The 17562-nt window shown below is 42.6% G+C and overlaps 1 protein-coding gene across 2 annotated transcripts in view; it reads left to right on the forward strand.

The window, feature by feature from the left end:
* Positions 1 to 4042, forward strand: part of MPP3 (MAGUK p55 scaffold protein 3) — a 32110-nt gene extending 28068 nt beyond the window's left edge. For both annotated transcript variants that reach the window (XM_031011517.3, XM_019027708.4), the window contains one exon: positions 3608 to 4042. In XM_031011517.3, the coding sequence (XP_030867377.1) occupies positions 3608 to 3784 (177 nt within the window). In that variant the 3' untranslated portion in view covers positions 3785 to 4042. The remainder of the gene's footprint in view (positions 1 to 3607) is intronic.
* Positions 4043 to 17562: the final 13520 nt, after the last annotated feature.

Genomic DNA, 17562 nt, shown 5'->3' on the forward strand with positions numbered 1-17562 from the left:
CATATGTTTTCATTTCTCTTGGGTGTATACCTTGGTATGGAATTGCTGGGTCATAGGGTAGTTCTATGTTTAACTCTACCATGGCAGCTGTACCATTTTACATTCCCAGCAGCAGTGTTCAAGAGTTCCCATTTCTCCACATCCTCACCAGCCCTTGTTATTGTCTGTCTTTTTAATCATAGCACTACTAGTAGGTGTGAAGTGGTATCTCATTGTGGTTTTAATTTGCATTTCTCTAATCATCAGTGAAGTTGAGCATCTTTTCATGTGTTTATTGGCCATTTTTATATCTTTCTTGGAGAAATGTCTGTTCAAATACTTTGTCCATTTTTAAATGTCCATTTTTTGTTATTGAGTTGTAAGAATTCTTTATCTATTTGGATACAAGTCCCTTGTCAGATGCATGATTTGCAAATATTTTTTCCCATTCTGAGTTGTCTTTTCACTTTCTTTTTTTTTTTTTTTGAGACAGAGTTTTGTTCTTGTTGCCCAGGCTGGAGCGCAATGGTGCGGTGTTGGCTCACTGCAACCTCCAGCTCCCAGGTTCGAGCGATTCTCCTGCCTCAACCTCCAAGTAGCTGGGATTACAGGCGCATGCCATCACGCTTGGCTAATTTCTTTTGTATTTTTAGTAGAGATGGGGTTTTACCATGTTGGCCAGGCTGGTCTCGAACTCCTGACCTTGGGTGATCCGCCTGTCTCGGCCTCCCAAAGTGCTGGGAGGCACCACGCCTGGTCCTTACTTTCTTGATAGCATCCTTTGAGGTATAACATTTTAAAATGTGATAAAGTCCAATGTATCTATTTTTTCTTTTGTCATTTATATTTTTGGTGTCATATCTAAGAAATCATTGTCGAATCCAAGGTCATAAAGATTTATTCCTTTGTTTTCTTTTAAGATATTTATAGTTGTAGCAGTTACATTTGGATCTATCATCTATTTTGTGTTATTTTCTGTGGATTGTCTGAAGTAGGGGTCCAACTTCATTCTTTGCATGTGGATAGCCAGTTACCCCAGCATCACTGGTTGAAAAGACTATTTTCTCATTTAATTATTTTAACACCCTTGTCTAGAATCAATTGGCTAGAAAAGTAAGGGTTTCTTTCTGGAGTCTCAGTCCCATTCCATTGGTCTACATGTCTATTCTTAGGCCAGCACCACACTGTCTTACTTTGATTACTAGCTTTGTAGTAAGTTTTGAAGTCAGGTTTTTCAAGCTTGTTTTGGCTATTCTGGGTCCTTTGCATTTCCATATGAATTTTAGGATCAATCTGCCCATTTGTTTTACTATATTGGCTTTGTTTTGTTTTGCAAATATTTCAGGATTGAATAAGCAGGGGGAAATGGCTCATTTTTCAAAGAGTCAAGAAGTCACTGGGAGAATAAGAGGCAGCTTCCTAGGACTCAAGGCCAAATCATCAGGTCCACAGGCAGTGCCAGCTTTCTAGGATTCAGAACCCTCCCTGGCCCATGGTTGTTATTTCAAGAGAAGCAGCTGCATTCTATTCCCAGTGTCCTTCCAGCCTGGCCGGTTTTGTCATCTATCCCATCTTCTTTATTGCCTACCAGAATGCTGCATTCCAAGCAGGTGGGCTGATGATGAAATGCAGCTGGCCCGTTCATGCTCCACCACACTGCAGCTGTGAGTAGGCAGCAGGGTCACAGTGAGGCTGTTCAACACAGAGTCCCCGGTTCTACTCCCAGAGATTCCGACCTAGGGGGTTTGGAGTGGGGCCCAGGCACTCCATTTTTAACACACAGCCTTTCATGTGGTTTTGATGTATGTTGGCAGACCCCAGACGACATTTGGAGAAATTCCTCACAAAGGCATGGGTTTTGTGTAACATTAAATATCTGTCCATTGTCTGGCACCTGAGTTCCTGGTAGGGGACCCAAAACATCCTCTGTTTCCTTGCTGACCACAAGTTAATGGGGCTTCTGGCTTCTGACCCGGCAAAGCTGATCCAACCTGGGGGTGATGGACAGCATGGGGGAATCTTTCCTATGTGATCTTCGGGACTGTGACTCTTGCTGAAGACACAGGTGGGCGAGTTCCATCGTTACAGGCCAGGAAAGGAGTTCAGGGGATTTATGACTGCTAAGCAAATGTCACACATTTTTACTCCATTAGAGATTTACTTAAGTTCTTTCCAGATGCAGATATTTATTAGGTAGATTGTGGTTCTTTGTGGCAAAAATTTTCCTTCTATAATTTCTCAAATAGCCAAATGCTTCCAGGATGAACCGTGTGGGTGCCTGGAGGAGGGGAAACTGGAAGCAGCAGACAGGTCTATAGGATGGGTGTGTGTCAGGGAGTGGGGAAGGTGGGGTTGAAGATCTGGGGGCAGTTACGGGATAGGGCTTCTGAGTATGAAAGTAGCCCTGCAAGAATATTCTATATAGAATATAGAATTGAGAAGTGTCTCCCAATTTAATCAAATTTTTTCCCTCCTGGAGGAGAAAAGGAGAAGAAATTATCTCAGCCTTCTCTTACATTTCTACTGTCTTTGAAGTAGCATGCCAAATCCTTTTCCTGGATCTTGAGGACTCGAATCCTGAAATTTCGGATGCTCTCACTAATGTAGGAATTGGGTTTTGACTGGTGACAGAGAAGAGGGGGGAATATTTGGAATGTAGGTCTCTTTGGGAGAGAACAGAACTCACCCTTTCCCTGTGGCAGCGTGAAAACACTGAGCCCCTAGAAGCAGAGGGGAGACAGCAACAGAGAACTAAAAAGGGCAGTGAGTGAATGCCAGCGACAAATTTCATTTTGTAATTTTACTTAGAATGGGCCTGCCACTTTCCTGTTTTCCAGAACCAGGCTAATTGTCAGACAACTACTCACCTGAAATAATACTTATTAGAGGTTCTTTTGAATGAAGATGCAAACAGTGCCCACATTGGGTAAGATGGAGTTGTTGCCTATACCTTAATGTTAAGTGTCAGAAAAGCAATCTGATTAAAGAGATCAGCTGCCCTAAGGAAATGGGGAATTTGATTAGAATTGTCCAGTGCTTTCTTAAATAACTCCACTTTGCTGTGCTAGTGTTTGGCTCTGGTGTGAGGAAATGAATTGAGTTCTGCACTGTGAATTTAGGAGTCTTCAGGAGGGCATTAGAATGATTTCTTCTCCTTCTTCCACCAGTTGATTGCAGAAATGTTTGCTCTGTTTTTATATAGTTATTATTTATTGTTCTTTCTTATAATTATTTAACCTGTGTACTAAATGTCATGCAGCACAATACTACTACTTCTTTGGAAGTACTTCTGAGGCAGGAAGTGTGATATTGGCGTATATACACAGTTATAGAATCAGCATCCCCAATGCACTTCCTATCATGGCTTTGAGTTCATAGGTCCTCAGGAGGTATTCTGTGAGTGAATGACTGAACAGTGATTGTGTCTACTGCCCATTAACTTTCTTTGAAGTTTGACATGATGTTGTCCCTATGCTCTGTTCTTGTGTACACGGTTGGTTATCAGTGGGACCTAGTCATCCACTCACCACTTAAAAGTTAAAGGTTGGAACATTGCTCAAGACAAAGGTTATAGGTTTGTTATAGGAGAACAACCCAGTTGCTCCTTTTACCACCCCTTTCCTTGCAGGATGAGCAGCAGCAAGAGATGGCCGCTTCTGCCGCCTTCATAGACCAGCATTACGGGCACCTGGTAGATGCCGTGCTGGTGAAGGAGGATCTCCAGGGTGCCTACAGCCAGCTCAAAGTGGTCTTAGAGAAGCTGAGCAAGGACACTCACTGGGTACCTGTTAGTTGGGTCAGGTAACTTTATCCCAGAACATCCAAGCTGGACGGGACCTTGAAGATCATCTAGTCCAGACTCACTCATTTTACCATCAAGGAATCTCAAGCGCAGAGAGGGAGAGAATTCTCCACAAATTCCATCATCGAGAAGAGTATAAGTGGGAAGTCTTGTTTGTTGTTGGTTTTTGTCTGTTGTTTTTCACTGCACCTCTTTGGATCATGATTTGAAAGGGGCATATCAGAAAACAACACATTTCATTTATTAAAGTATCACAGGCAAGCTGACCCTGATTCTTTGTACCAAAGTTAAGTAGCCACTGTCTTTTGTGGGTGGTAGTGGTTAATTTATACAGTACTGATTCGCAGAATGTTTAAGCTTTTTAAACATAGTGACGCTTAGTAGTTTTTTTGGAAGCTAACTTGTTTTATCCAAGGGGATTTTACATGCAACTGAAGTTCCCCTGTCTTCAAGCACTAAAACGTTGATCTTAACCTTTTCTTGAAGTGCTTGCCTGGTAATAGAAAACGGGTTCTCTGCCTATTTTAAAATAGTGAATATACGTAAATTTTCTCTGGAAGGCTGAGGCACACTTCACCATCAACATGAATTACTGTACTATCCTATACTGCAGTGGTGCCTTCAGGGACTCGAGGAATGTAAGGTTGCCTTTCCCCTTTCTAAATACCCTCAGATTCCTAACATCGAACCCATGCTTTGTTTGATTTGTTCTATTCCATCCATTGTCCCTTTTGTTACTGACAGTTGCCTTGGTCCTAGCCAGTCCCTGCCATGAGATCATAGGGGTTCCCATTGTGCTAGATCTTGGGAAACCAGATGACTCTGCCTGTCAAAACTATGGCTACGTCACTGTAAACCATTTCTGTCAAGAATAAAAGTATGTAGACCCAGAGTATGGGCCTAATGGGTTGTCTCTGAGCAAAAATGATTATCACCCAGGATTCATGATATATCTTAGGTGCTCAGAGAATTTTTTTTTATTATTAATAGCCAACAACAGTCTTTATTCTGTGCTGGATGCTATGCTAAGGCCTTTACATACATGACCCTGATAAATACACCAAGCCAATAAGGTAGGATTCTTATCATCTCATTGTACAAATGAGAAAAAAAATAAAGCTTAGACAGTTTAAATAATGTGCCCAAGCTTGCACAGATTTAAAAAAACATTGCAGGCCAGGCACTGTAGTGCATGCCTATAATCCTAGCACTTTGGGAGGCCAAGGTGGGTGGATTGCTTGAGCTCAGGAGTTCGAGACCAGTCTGGGCAATGTGTCAAAACCCCATTTCTACAAAAAATACAAAAACTAGCCGGGCATGGTGGTGTGTGCTTGTAGTCCCAGCTACTCAGGAGGCTGAGGTGGGATGAACGAGGAGGTTGAGGCTGCAGTGAGCCATGATTACGCCACTGCACTCCAGCCTGGGTGACAGAATGAGACCCTGCCTCAAAAAATTTTAAAAATTAAAAAATGCAGAGCTATGGTATTTGAGCCTAAATCGCCCAAATACCAGAGATGATCGTTAACCACTATACTATACTGCCTCATTCTTTTGTGGTCCCATAATCGAGGCTACTCACTAATATAATTCACTTATAAATGATGAATGTGTTTACAGCTAGAATTTATAATATGAAGTGTGACCATAACTTCTAAGACTGAAAAGAGGCTACATACGCGTGTACATTTTCAACTTCTTTTACTCATGAAAGGAAAAGGAGGCCAAGTTGAAGGTGAAGCACCAGGGAGAAGGTTTGCCACCCATTTAGAAATTTCCATTTTATCTTCTACACAAGGATACCTTTGCAACTCTCTAGCTCATGAAGTGGTAGGTCCATGTAACAGGATCACATTCTTCAGAACTTTCTAGTAAAAAGATGGGGACTTCTTTGCACTTAGAGAGTATTGGATTCTTATCAAGTGAAATTGGTCTTGAGCTGATCTACAGAGAGCCAGGCCAGGGAGGGCAGTTGCCCCTGAAGTGTGACCAGCACATGCAAAGTTGTTATGCAGGATAATGCCTGTAATCCTAGCACTTTGGGAGGCTGAGGCAGTGGATCACTTGAGGTCAGGAGTTTGAGACCAGCCTGGCCAAAATGGTGAAACCCCGTCTCTACTAAAAAAAAAAAAAAAAAAAAAAAAATTAGCTGGGCATGGTGGCGGGTGCCTGTAATCCCAGCTACTTGGGAGGCTGAGGCAGGAGAATCACTTAAACCTGGGAGGCAGAGGTTTCAGTGAGCCAAGACCGTGCCACTGCACTCCAGCCTGGGCGACAAATGAGACTCTGTCTCAAAAAAAAAAGTTGTTATGCAGGAGAGCTGGGATCTGAAGTCTGCTCACAGGCAAAAGCAAAACAAACCCACATACGTTAAAAATTACTTTTGAAGATCCCCTCGGGAGGCATCATGGTGGACATCCTAATCAAGTCTCAAAGTCCCATGTAGGTGGTTTTCCCTCCAGTGTGGGAACACAGTGGTTGGGCACCCAATGATGTTCTTTCTGCATTTTATACCACTCCACAGGCATTTTCTGCTGCTTACATAATATTTTTACACAATTGTCAGATTAAATGATGGTAATTCTCTTTACATGTATTATGAAGCAGATATTAAAAAGTGATCCTTAGCCAAGTGTGGTGACTCACGCCTGTAATCCCAGCACTTTGGGAGGCCGAGGCAGGAGGATCACTTGGGCTCAGGAGTTCAAGACCAGCCTGGGCAACATAGCAAGACCTTGTCTCTATTAAACATAAAATTAGAGCCAGCAGCATTGGCTCACGCTTGTAATCCCAGCACTTTGGGAGGCTGAAGTAGGCAGATCACTTGAGGCCAGGAGTTTGAGACCAGTCTGGCCAATATGGTGAAACCCTGTCTCTACTAAAAATACAAAAATTAGCCAGGCATGGTGGCACACGCCTATAATCCCAGCTACTCGAGAGGCTGAGGCACAAGAATTGCTTGAACCTGGGAGGCAGAGGTTGCAGTGAACCAAGATCATGCCACTGCACTCCAGCCTGGGCAACAGAGCAAGACTGTGTCTTAAATAAATAAAAACAATAAAATAAAAATTTAAAAATGAGTTGGGGGGTGGGGGGTAGGTTCCAAGATGGCCAAATAGGAATAGCTCCAGTCTGCAGCTGCCAGCATGAGCGATGCAGAAGATGGGTGATTTCTGCATTTCCAGCTGAGCTACCAGGTTCATCTCACTGGGGCTTGTCAGACAGTGGCTGCAGTCCGTGGAGCAGGGCAGGGCGTCGCCTCACCTTGGAAGTGCAAGAGGTCAGGGAATTCCCTTTCCTAGCAAAGGGAAGCCGTGACAGACGGTACCTGGAAAATCGGGACACTCCCACCCTAATACTGCACTTTTCCAACAGCCTTAGCAAACAGCACACCAGGAGTTTATATCCCGTGCCTGGCTCAGAGGGTCCCATGCCCATTGAGCCTCGCTCACTGCTAGCACAGCAGTCTGAGATGGAACTGCAAGGCGGCAGCGAGGCTGGGGGAGGGGCGTCCACAATTGCTGAGGCTTGAGTAGGTAAAGCAGCCTGGAAGCTGGAACTGGGTGGAGCCCACTGCAGCTCAAGGAGGCCTGCCTGCCTCTGTAGACTCCACCTCCGGGGGCAGGGCATAGCTGAACAAAAGGCAGCAGAAACTTCTGCAGACTTAAACGTCCCTGTCTGACAGCTTTGAAGAGAGTAGTGCTTCTCCCAGCACGGAGTTTGAGATCTGAGAACGGACAGACTGCCTCCTCAAGTGGGTCCCTGACCCCTGAGTAGCCTAACTGGGAGACACCTCCCAGTAGGGGCCGACTGACACCTCATACAGCTGGGTGCCCCTCTGAGACGAAGCTTCCAGAAGAAGGATCAGACGGCATCATTTGCTGTTCTGCAATATTTGCTGTTCTGCAGCCTCCGCTGGTGATACCTAGGCAAACAGGGTGTGGAGTGGACCTCCAGCAAACTCCAACAGACCTGCAGCTGAGGGTCCTGACTGTTAGAAGGAAAACTAAGAAACGGAAAGGACATCCACACCAAAACCCCACCTGTACGTCACCATCATCAAAGACCAAAGGTAGATAAAACCACAAAGATGGGGAGAAACCAGAGCAGAAAAGCTGAAAATTCTAAAAATCAGAGCGCCTCTTCTCCTCCAAAGGAATGCAGCTCCTCGCCAGCAATGGAACAAAGCTGGACAGAGAATGACTTCGATGAGTTGAGAGAAGAAGTCTTCAGATGATCGGTAATAACAGACTTCTGCGAGCTAAAGGAGGATGTTCAAACCCATCGCAAAGCAGCTAAAAACCTTGAAAAAAGATTAGACGAATGGGTAACTAGAATAAACAGTGTAGAGAAGTCCTTAAATGACCTGATGGAGCTGAAAACCATGGCATGAGAACTACATGACGCATGCACAAGCTTCAGTAGCTGATTTGATCAAGTGGGAGAAAGGGTATCAGTGATTGAAGATCAAATGAAGGAAATGAAGCGAGAAAAGAAGTTTAGAGAAAAAAGAGTAAAAAGAAATGAACAAAGCCTCCAAGAAATATGGGACTATGTGAAAAGACCAAACCTACGTCTGATTGGTGTACCCGAAAGTGATGGGGAGAATGGAACCAAGTTGGAAAACACTCTTCAGGATATTATCCGGGAGAACTTCCCCAATCGAGCAAGGCAGGCCAACATTCAAATTCAGGAAATACAGAGAATGCCACAAAGATACTCCTCGAGAAGAGCAACCCCAAGACACATAATTGTCAGATTCACCAAAGTTGAAATGAAGGAGAAAATGTTAAGGGCAGCCAGAGGGAAAGGTTGGGTTACCCACAAAGGGAAGCCCATCAGACTAACAGCAGATCTCTTGGCAGAAACTCTACAAGCCAGAAGAGAGTGGGAGCCAATATTCAACATTCTTAAAGAAAAGAATTTTCAACCCAGAATTTCATATCCAGCCAAACTAAGCTTCATAAGTGAAGGAGAAATAAAATCCTTTACAGACAAACAAATGCTAAGAGATTTTGTCATCACCAGGCCTGCCTTACAAGAGCTCCTGAAGGAAGCACTAAACATGGAAAGGAACAACTGGTACCAGCCACTGCAAAAACATGCCAAATTGTAAAGACCATCAATGCTAGGAAGAAACTGCATCAACTAACGAGTAAAATAACCAGCTAACATCATAATGACAGGATCAAATTCACACATAACAATATTAACCTTAAAAGTAAATGGGCTAAATGCTCCAATTAAAAGACACAGACTGGCAAATTGGATAAAGAGTCAAAACCCATCAGTGTGCTGTATTCAGGAGACCCATCTCATGTGCAGAGACACACATAGGCTCAAAATAAAGGGATGGAGGAAGATCTACCAAGCAAATGGAAAACAAAAAAAAAAAAAGCAGGGGTTGCAATTCTAGTCTCTGATAAAACAGACTTTAAACCAACAAAGATCAAAAGAGACAAAAAAGGCCATTACATAATGGTAAAGGGATCAATTCAACAAGAAGAGCTAACTATCCTAAATATATATGCCCCCAGTACAGGAGCACCCAGATTCATAAAGCAAGTCCTTAGAGACCTACAAAGAGACTTAGACTCCCACACAATAATAATGGGAGACTTTAACCCCCCACTGTCAACAGACAGATCAATGAGACAAAAAAGTTAACAAGGATATCCAGGAATTGAACTCAGCTCTGCACCAAGCAGACCTAATAGACATCTACAGAACTCTGCACCCTAAATCAACAGAATATACATTCTTCTCAGCACCACATCACACCTATTCCAAAATTGACTACATAGTTGGAAGTAAAGCACTCCTCAGCAAATGTAAAAGAACAGAAATTATAACAAACTGTCTCTCAGACCACAGTGCAATCAAACTAGAACTCAGGATTAAGAAACTCTCTCAAAACTGCTCAACTACATGGAAACTGAACAACCTGGTCCCGAATGACTACTGGGTACATAACGAAATGAAGGCAGAAATAAAGATGTTCTTTGAAACCAATGAGAACAGACACAACACACCAGAATCTCTGGGACACATTTAAAGCAGTATATAGAGGGAAATTTATAGCACTAAATGCCCACAAGAGAAAGCAGGAAAGATCTAAAATTGACACCCTAACATCACAATTAAAAGAACTAGAGAAGCAAGAGCAAACACATTCAAAAGCTAGCAGAAGGCAAGACATAACTAAGATCAGAGCAGAATTGAAGGAGATAGAGACACAAAAAAACCCTTCAAAAAATCAATGAATCCAGGAGCTGGTTTTTTGAAAAGATCAACAAAATTGATAGACCGCTAGCAAGACTAATGAAGAAAAGAGAGAAGAATCAAATAGACGCAATAAAAAATGATAAAGGGGATATCACCACTGATCCCACAGAAATACAAACTACCATCAGAGAATACTATAAACACCTCTATGCAAATAAACTAGAAGACCTAGAAGAAATGGATAAATTCCTGGACACATACACCCTCCCATGACTAAAACAGGAAGAAGTTGAATCCATGAATAGACCAATAACAAGTTCTGAAATTGAGGCAATAATTAATAGCCTACCAACCAAAAAAAGTCCAGGACCAGACAGATTCACAGCCGAATTCTACCAGAGGTACAAAGAGGAGCTGGTACCATTCCTTCTGAAACTATTCCAATCAATAGAAAAAGAGAGAATCCTCCCTAATTCATTTTATGAGGCCAACATCCTGATATCAAAGCCTGACAGAGACACGACAAAAAAAGAGAATTTTAGACCAATATCCCTGATGAACATTGATGCAAAAATCCTCAATAAAATACTGGCAAACCAAATCCAGCAGCACATCAAAAAGCTTACCCACCATGATCAAGTTGGCTTCATCTCTGGGATGCAAGGCTGGTTCAACCTATGCAAATCAATAAACGTAATCCATCATATAAACAGAACCAAAGACAAAAACCACATGATTATCTCAATAGATGCAGAAAAGGCCTTCGACAAAATTCAACAGCCCTTCATGCTAAAAACTCTCAATAAACTAGGTATTGATGGGACGTATCTCAAAATAATAAGAGCTATATATGACAAACCCACAGCCAATATCATACTGAATGGGCAAAAACTGGAAGCATTCCCTTTGAAAACTGGCACAAGACAGGGATGCTCTTTCTCACTACTCCTATTCAACGTAGTGTTGGAAGTTCTGGCCAGGGCAGTCAGGCAAGAGAAAGAAATAGAGGGTATTCAATTAGGAAAAGACGAAGTCAAATTGTCCCTGTTTGCAGATAACAAGATTGTATATGTAGAAAACCCCATCATCTCAGCCCAAAATCTCCTTAAGCTGATAAGCAACTTCAGCAAAGTCTCAGGATACAAAATCAATGTGCAAAAATCACAAGCATTCCTATACACCAATAACAGACAAACAAAGAGCCAAATCATGAGTGAACTCCCATTCACAATTGCTTCAAAGAGAATAAAATACCTAGGAATCCAACTTACAAGGGATGTGAAGGACCTCTTCAAGGAGAACTACAAACCACTGCTCAACAAAATAAAAGAGGACACAAACAAATGGAAGAACATTCCATGCTCATGGATAGGAAGAATCAATATTGTGAAAATGGCCATACTGCCCAAGGTAATTTATAGATTCAATGCCATCCCCATCAAGCTACCAATGACTTTCTTCACAGAATTGGAAAAACCTACTTTAAAGTTCATATGGAACCAAAAAAGAGCCCGCATTGCCAAGACAATCCTAAGCCAAAAGAACAAAACTGGAGGCATCATGCTACCTGACTTCAAACTATACTACAAGCCTATAGTAACCAAAACAAAATGGTACTGGTACCAAAACAGAGATATAGACCAATGGAACAGAATAGAGCCCCTGGAAATAATATCACACACCTACAACCATTTGATCTTTGAGAAACCTGACAAAAACAAGAAATGGGGAAATGATTCCCTATTTAATAAATGGTGCTGGGAAAACTGGCTAGCCATATGTAGGAAGCTGAAACTGGATCCCTTCCTTATATCTTACACAAAAATTAATTGAAGATGGATTAAAGACTTAAATGTTAGACTTAAAATGATAAAAACCCCAGAAGAAAACCTAGGCAATACCATTCAGGCCATAGTCATGGGCGAGGACTTCATGACTAAAACACCAAAAGCAATGGCAACAAAAGCCAAAATTGACAAATGGGATCTAATTAAACTAAAGAGCTTCTGCACAGCAAAGAAACTACCATCAGAGTGAACAGGCAACCTACAGAATGGGAGAAAATTTTTGTAATCTACTCATCTGACAATGGGCTAATATCCAAAATCTACAAAGAACTTAAATTTACAAGCAAAAATCAAACAGCCCCATCAAAAAGTGGGCAAAGGATATAAACAGACACTTCTCAGAAGAAGACATTTATGCAGCCAACAGACACATGAAAAAATGCTCACCATCACTGGCCATCAGAGAAATGCACATCAAAACCACTATGAGATACCATCTCACACCAGTTAGAATGGCGATCATTAAAAAGTCAGAAAACAACAGGTGCTGGAGAGGATGTGGAGAAATAGGAACACTTTTACACTGTTGGTGGGACTGTAAACTAGTTCCACCATTGTGGAAGACAGTGTGGTGATTCCTCAAGGATCTAGAACTAGAAATACCATTTGACCCAGCCATCCCATTACTGGGCATATACCCAAAGGATTATAAATCATGCTGGTATAAAGACACATGCACACATATGTTTATTGCGGCACTATTCACAGTAGCAAAGACTTGGAACAACCCAAATGTCCATCAATGATAGACTGGATTAAGAAAATGTGACACATTTACACCGTGGAATACTATGCAGCCGTAAAAAAGGATGAGTTCATGTCCTTTGTAGGGAAATGGATGAAGCTGGAAACCATCATTCTGAGCAAACTATCGCAAGGACAGAAAACCAAACACTGCATGTTCTCACTCATAGGTGGGAATTGAACAATGAGAACACTTGGACACAGGGTGGGGAACATCACACACCAGGGCCTGTCGTGGGGTGGGGGGAGGGAGGAGGGATAGCATTAGGAGATATACCTAATGTAAATGACGAGTTAACGGGTGCAGCACACCAACATGACACATGTATACCTTTGTAACAAATCTGCACGTTGTGCACATGTACCCTAGAACTTAAAAGTATAAAAAAAAAAATTAGCTGGTCATGGTGGTGTGCCCCTGTGGTCCCAGCTACTCGGGAAGCTGAGGTGGGAGAATTGCTTGAGCCCAGGTAGATGGAGGCTGCAGTGATCTCTGATTGCACCACTGCACTCCAGCCTGAGCAACAAAGTGAGACCCTGTCTCAAAAAAAAAAAAAAAAAAAAAGTGATCCTTGCTTTATTTCCTGTCAAGGCAGCCCCTAATCCCCAAGACAAGCTGTGTCTACAGCTGTTTGTTGGCAACCAGATTTATGGGAGTAAGAAGAGTAGGACCCCAGAGACAGAGGTCATTTGGAAGGCATTTTTGCAGTTCATGCAGAAAACTATTGTTAAAAAATGCACCTGTGTTCAAATATTTATTGGTGGAATGTGTATAAATGTAATTCCAAGCCCCATTTCAACTAGCAGTCCATATGTTCTGAGCCCCTGGGCAAAATGTTGGAAAAACTCCATCCATTACTCTGGGCCCAACACTAATAAATCTCCTTATTACAAACCCCTCAAGATGGACCTTTTTTAATCCTTGGGTCTTCAAACAGATAAGTTGGCTGCCTGTATCTACATCCAGAGAGGATGTGCTCTCTAGAGGAATTTTCTAGGTCGGAAGTGTTAAATAGGTGGCATATGTGCAGCCAACGCCCATTCCTGAACCTGTGGAAGACATTACTAATTGATCACAGCACTCTCTTATTGTGATCACAGCACTCTTACTGTGATCAACTAAACTCAACAGGAGAGTGCTGTGATCAATTAGTAATGTCTTTGGCTCTTTCAGGACAGTGTTCAGTAGCAGCTGGGCAGAATCAGTAGTGAGTTATTCCTGTTTGCCATTCTCAATCCACTGATTTGTAACCTTCGCTGCTATCCACTTCACTCCCTGTGGAAGATGGGTTTAAGAAAGTTAGAACCATCTGTCATTTACAGGCAGTGCTCAGATATATTAGCCAATTGTATGTTCAAATACATGCTTTAAAACATATGGCCAATCAAATTTTGTATCCACTTACCCAGTATCACATCATTTATGCTACCAATCACAGGACTATGCATCCAAACAATGATAACACTTCATGATTTCTTTAATAACTGCAGAGTTCAGCATATGCACAAAGCCCATTTTTAATCAGATAGTTAAGAACCAATGAGCAGCATTTCTCTATTTGGTGGAGTTAATATTGATCGATTTCTTTCTTTCTTTCTTTCTATTTTTTTGAGACGGAGTGTCTGTCGCCCAGGCTAGAGTGCAATGGCATGATTTCGTCTGACTGCAACCTCTGCCTCCCAGGTTCAAGCGATTCTCCTGCCTCAGCCTCCTGAGTAGCTAGGACTACAGGCACCCACCACCATGCCTGGCTAATTTTTTTTATTTTTAGTACAGACGGGGTTTCACCATGTTGGTCAGGCTGGTCTTGAACTCCTGACCTCAAGCAATCCACCTGCCTTGGCCTCCCAAAGTGCTGGGATTACAGGTATGGGCCACCGCGCCCAGCCACTGATCAGTTTCTTACTCCATTTTTCCTGCCCTTTGAATACAGTCACCAACCACTACTTCCTTTAAACGCCAGGCTTATGGTTTCAGAACAAGACGGTATAGAATCACTTTTTCCTCCTCTTCAAATGGCAGGGCTAAAAGAGCCGTAACACAAATAGGGCTGAAACACCCCCCTGCCGCCACCCCCACTCTCCATGTTGTGGGTGACAAGAAGGAGAGAAGAGCTGCAGCTCCCTGAGCTAGGGCTGTGACACCCTCTTTGGGGCTCTGTGATTTCTGGCGTCTCCAAGCTTCCGGGTGCCACTGTGTTCCCCTCATCCAGACGTGGATGCCTGCAGTGGAAGCCGTGTGCAGTGCATCTGGTCCAGCCACAGCCTTGTATGGAGCTGGCACCTGTGCCAGCACCTGAGCTCCCCACCCCACCACAGCAGCCAGCATGCCTGGCTGTGCATAGTGGCCAGACCCTGCGCTCACTTGCCCACACACGCCTCGCCACTCCATGCCTGGCTCACCCCTGGCAGGTGTGGGATCTGGGCCTGTAGTGTGAGCTGAGTGCAGCCTGCTGGGCTGAGTGGGCAGAACAAGCCCAGCGGGCACAAGCAATACTCAGGCAGAAGGTGCCACTAGCCACAGAGGTTTCTGGCTGGTGAAGTGACACCCTAAGGATCCTGTGATAGAGCTACTGACATTTGTATCATCAGAGTCTTTGCTGGAGAGGAGAAAGTGTGAGACTAAAACGTATTCAGAGAAATAATGGCTGAAAACTTCCCAAATCCGGTGGAAGACAAACACCTACAGATTCAAGAAGTTGATTGAGCTCCAAATAGAGAAAACAGTCCAAAGCCATACTGACACATCATAATTAACCTTCTAAAAACTGGAGATTAAGAAAAAAGAAATCTTTAAAACAGTCAGGGAGAAACAACCAGGAAGGAATGCTAATTCAAACTGTATTTTTGCACTACCTGTAAAAGAAATGATGGGGGCCATCTAGAAGTGGTCCAACACTTATCAAGTGCTGAAAACAAAACCGTCAACCTTGAATCCTGTTATCAGGTGAAATTGGCCTTCAGGAATAAAGGGAAAAATGAAGACATTCTCAGATGAAGAGAAACAGTTTGTTGAGACCTACCCTTAAAGGATGGCTAAAGGAAGCTCTCCATACAGAAATAAATTAACAGAAGGAGGCTGGGACCTAAGAAAGGGAAAGAAGGTAGAAGGAAGGGAAGGGAAGGGGAGGGGAGGGGAGAGGAGGGGATGGGAGGGGGAAGAGGAGGAGGAGAGAAGGGAAGGGAAGAAGGAGGGAGGGAAAGAAAGAAACAACACAATACACAAAAACAGAAGTACAGATGCTTCTTGACTTATGATGAGGTTATGTTCCCAATAAATCCATGGTAAGTTGAAAAACATTCAAAGTCAAAAATACATTTAATACATCTAACCTGTCAAACATTATAGCTTAGCCAGGCCTAACTTAAATGTGCTCAGAACACTTACATTAGCCTATAGTTGGGCAAAATTACCTAACATAAAGCCTATTTTATAATAAAGTATTGAATATGTCATGTTATCTGTTGAATACGGTACTGAAAGTGAACAATAGAAATGGTTGTATGGGTACTTAAAGTATGATTTCTACTGAATGTATATTGCTTTTGAACCATCAAAAGGTTAAAAAAAAAAAAAATCATGCCGGGCGCGGTGACTCACGCCTCTAATCCCAGCACTTTGGGAGGCCGAGGTGGGCAGATCACGAGGTAGGAGATCGAGACCATCCTGGCTAACATGGTGAAACCCCGTCTCTACTAAAACTACAAAAAATTAGCTGGGCATGGTGGCGGGCGCCTATAGTCCCAGCTACTCGGGAGGCTGAGGCAGGAGAATGGCGTGAACCCGGGAGGCGGAGCTTGCAGTGAGCGGAGATCGCGCCACTGCACTCCAGCCTGGGCGACAGAGCGAGACTCCGTCTCAAAAAAAAAAAAAAAAAAAAATCATTTAAGTCAAACCATTATAAGTCAGAGACTGTCTGTATCTGCTGTCTGTAAGTATATGTTCCTTCAAACATAATGAGACAGGTAGGCTGAAAGTGAATGGATAAAAGGTAATACATCATGCAAACACTAATTTTAAGAAAGCAGTACTGAGTATGTTAATATCAGATAAAGTAAGTTCAGAGAAAGAAAATTACTAGGGACAAAGAAGGACATTATATAATAATAAAGAGATCTCACTTCTGTAATCTCAGTACTTTGGGAGGCCAACGTGGGCAGATCGCTTGAGCCCAGGAGTTCGAGACCAGCCTGGGCAATATGATGAAACCCCATCTCTACTAAAAAAAATACAAAAATTAGCTGGGCATAGTGGTGCGTGCCTATAGTCCCAGCCACTGGGGAGACTGAGGTGGGAGGATTGCTTGAGCCTAGGAGGTGGAAGTTGCAGTGAACTGAGATCACACTCAGCAGTGTGCTGCACTCCAGCCTGGGTGGCAGAGTGAGACCCTGTCTCAAAATAAATAAATAAATAAATAAATAAATAAATAAATAAATAAATCTACCAAAAATATATAGCAATCTTTAATGTGTATGTGCCAAACACCAGAGCTTCAAAATATATGAAGCAAAAACAGAGTTAAAAAGAGAAATAGACAAATCCACAATTACAGTTGGGGATTTCAACACCCCACCCTTAGCAACTGATAGAACTACTAGAGAGAAAATCATCAGGATGTAGAAGAACTGAACACCATCAACCAACGGGACCTAACTGATATTTATAGAACACTTTGCCCAATAACAGTGCAATACACATTCTTTTCAAATGTCCATAAAATATTCACCTTGATTAAAAAAAACCTTAACAAATTTAAAAGAATTGAAATGATAGAGTATATTCTCTGGACATAATGGGATCAAATTAAAAATTAATAACACAAAGATAACTGGAAAATCTCCAAACATTTGAAACTATAACTAATATAACCTGAGCAGCTCATGGGCTGGATCATGAAAAGCCTTGTATGCTCTATTTAAAGCTCCAGCCCATTATGCAAGAATGGCAAATCACGGAAGCCATTAAGC

The sequence above is a fragment of the Gorilla gorilla genome, chromosome 4 (assembly GCF_029281585.2).
Source record: "Gorilla gorilla gorilla isolate KB3781 chromosome 4, NHGRI_mGorGor1-v2.1_pri, whole genome shotgun sequence".
In the NCBI taxonomy this organism is placed as follows: Eukaryota; Metazoa; Chordata; class Mammalia; order Primates; family Hominidae; genus Gorilla; species Gorilla gorilla.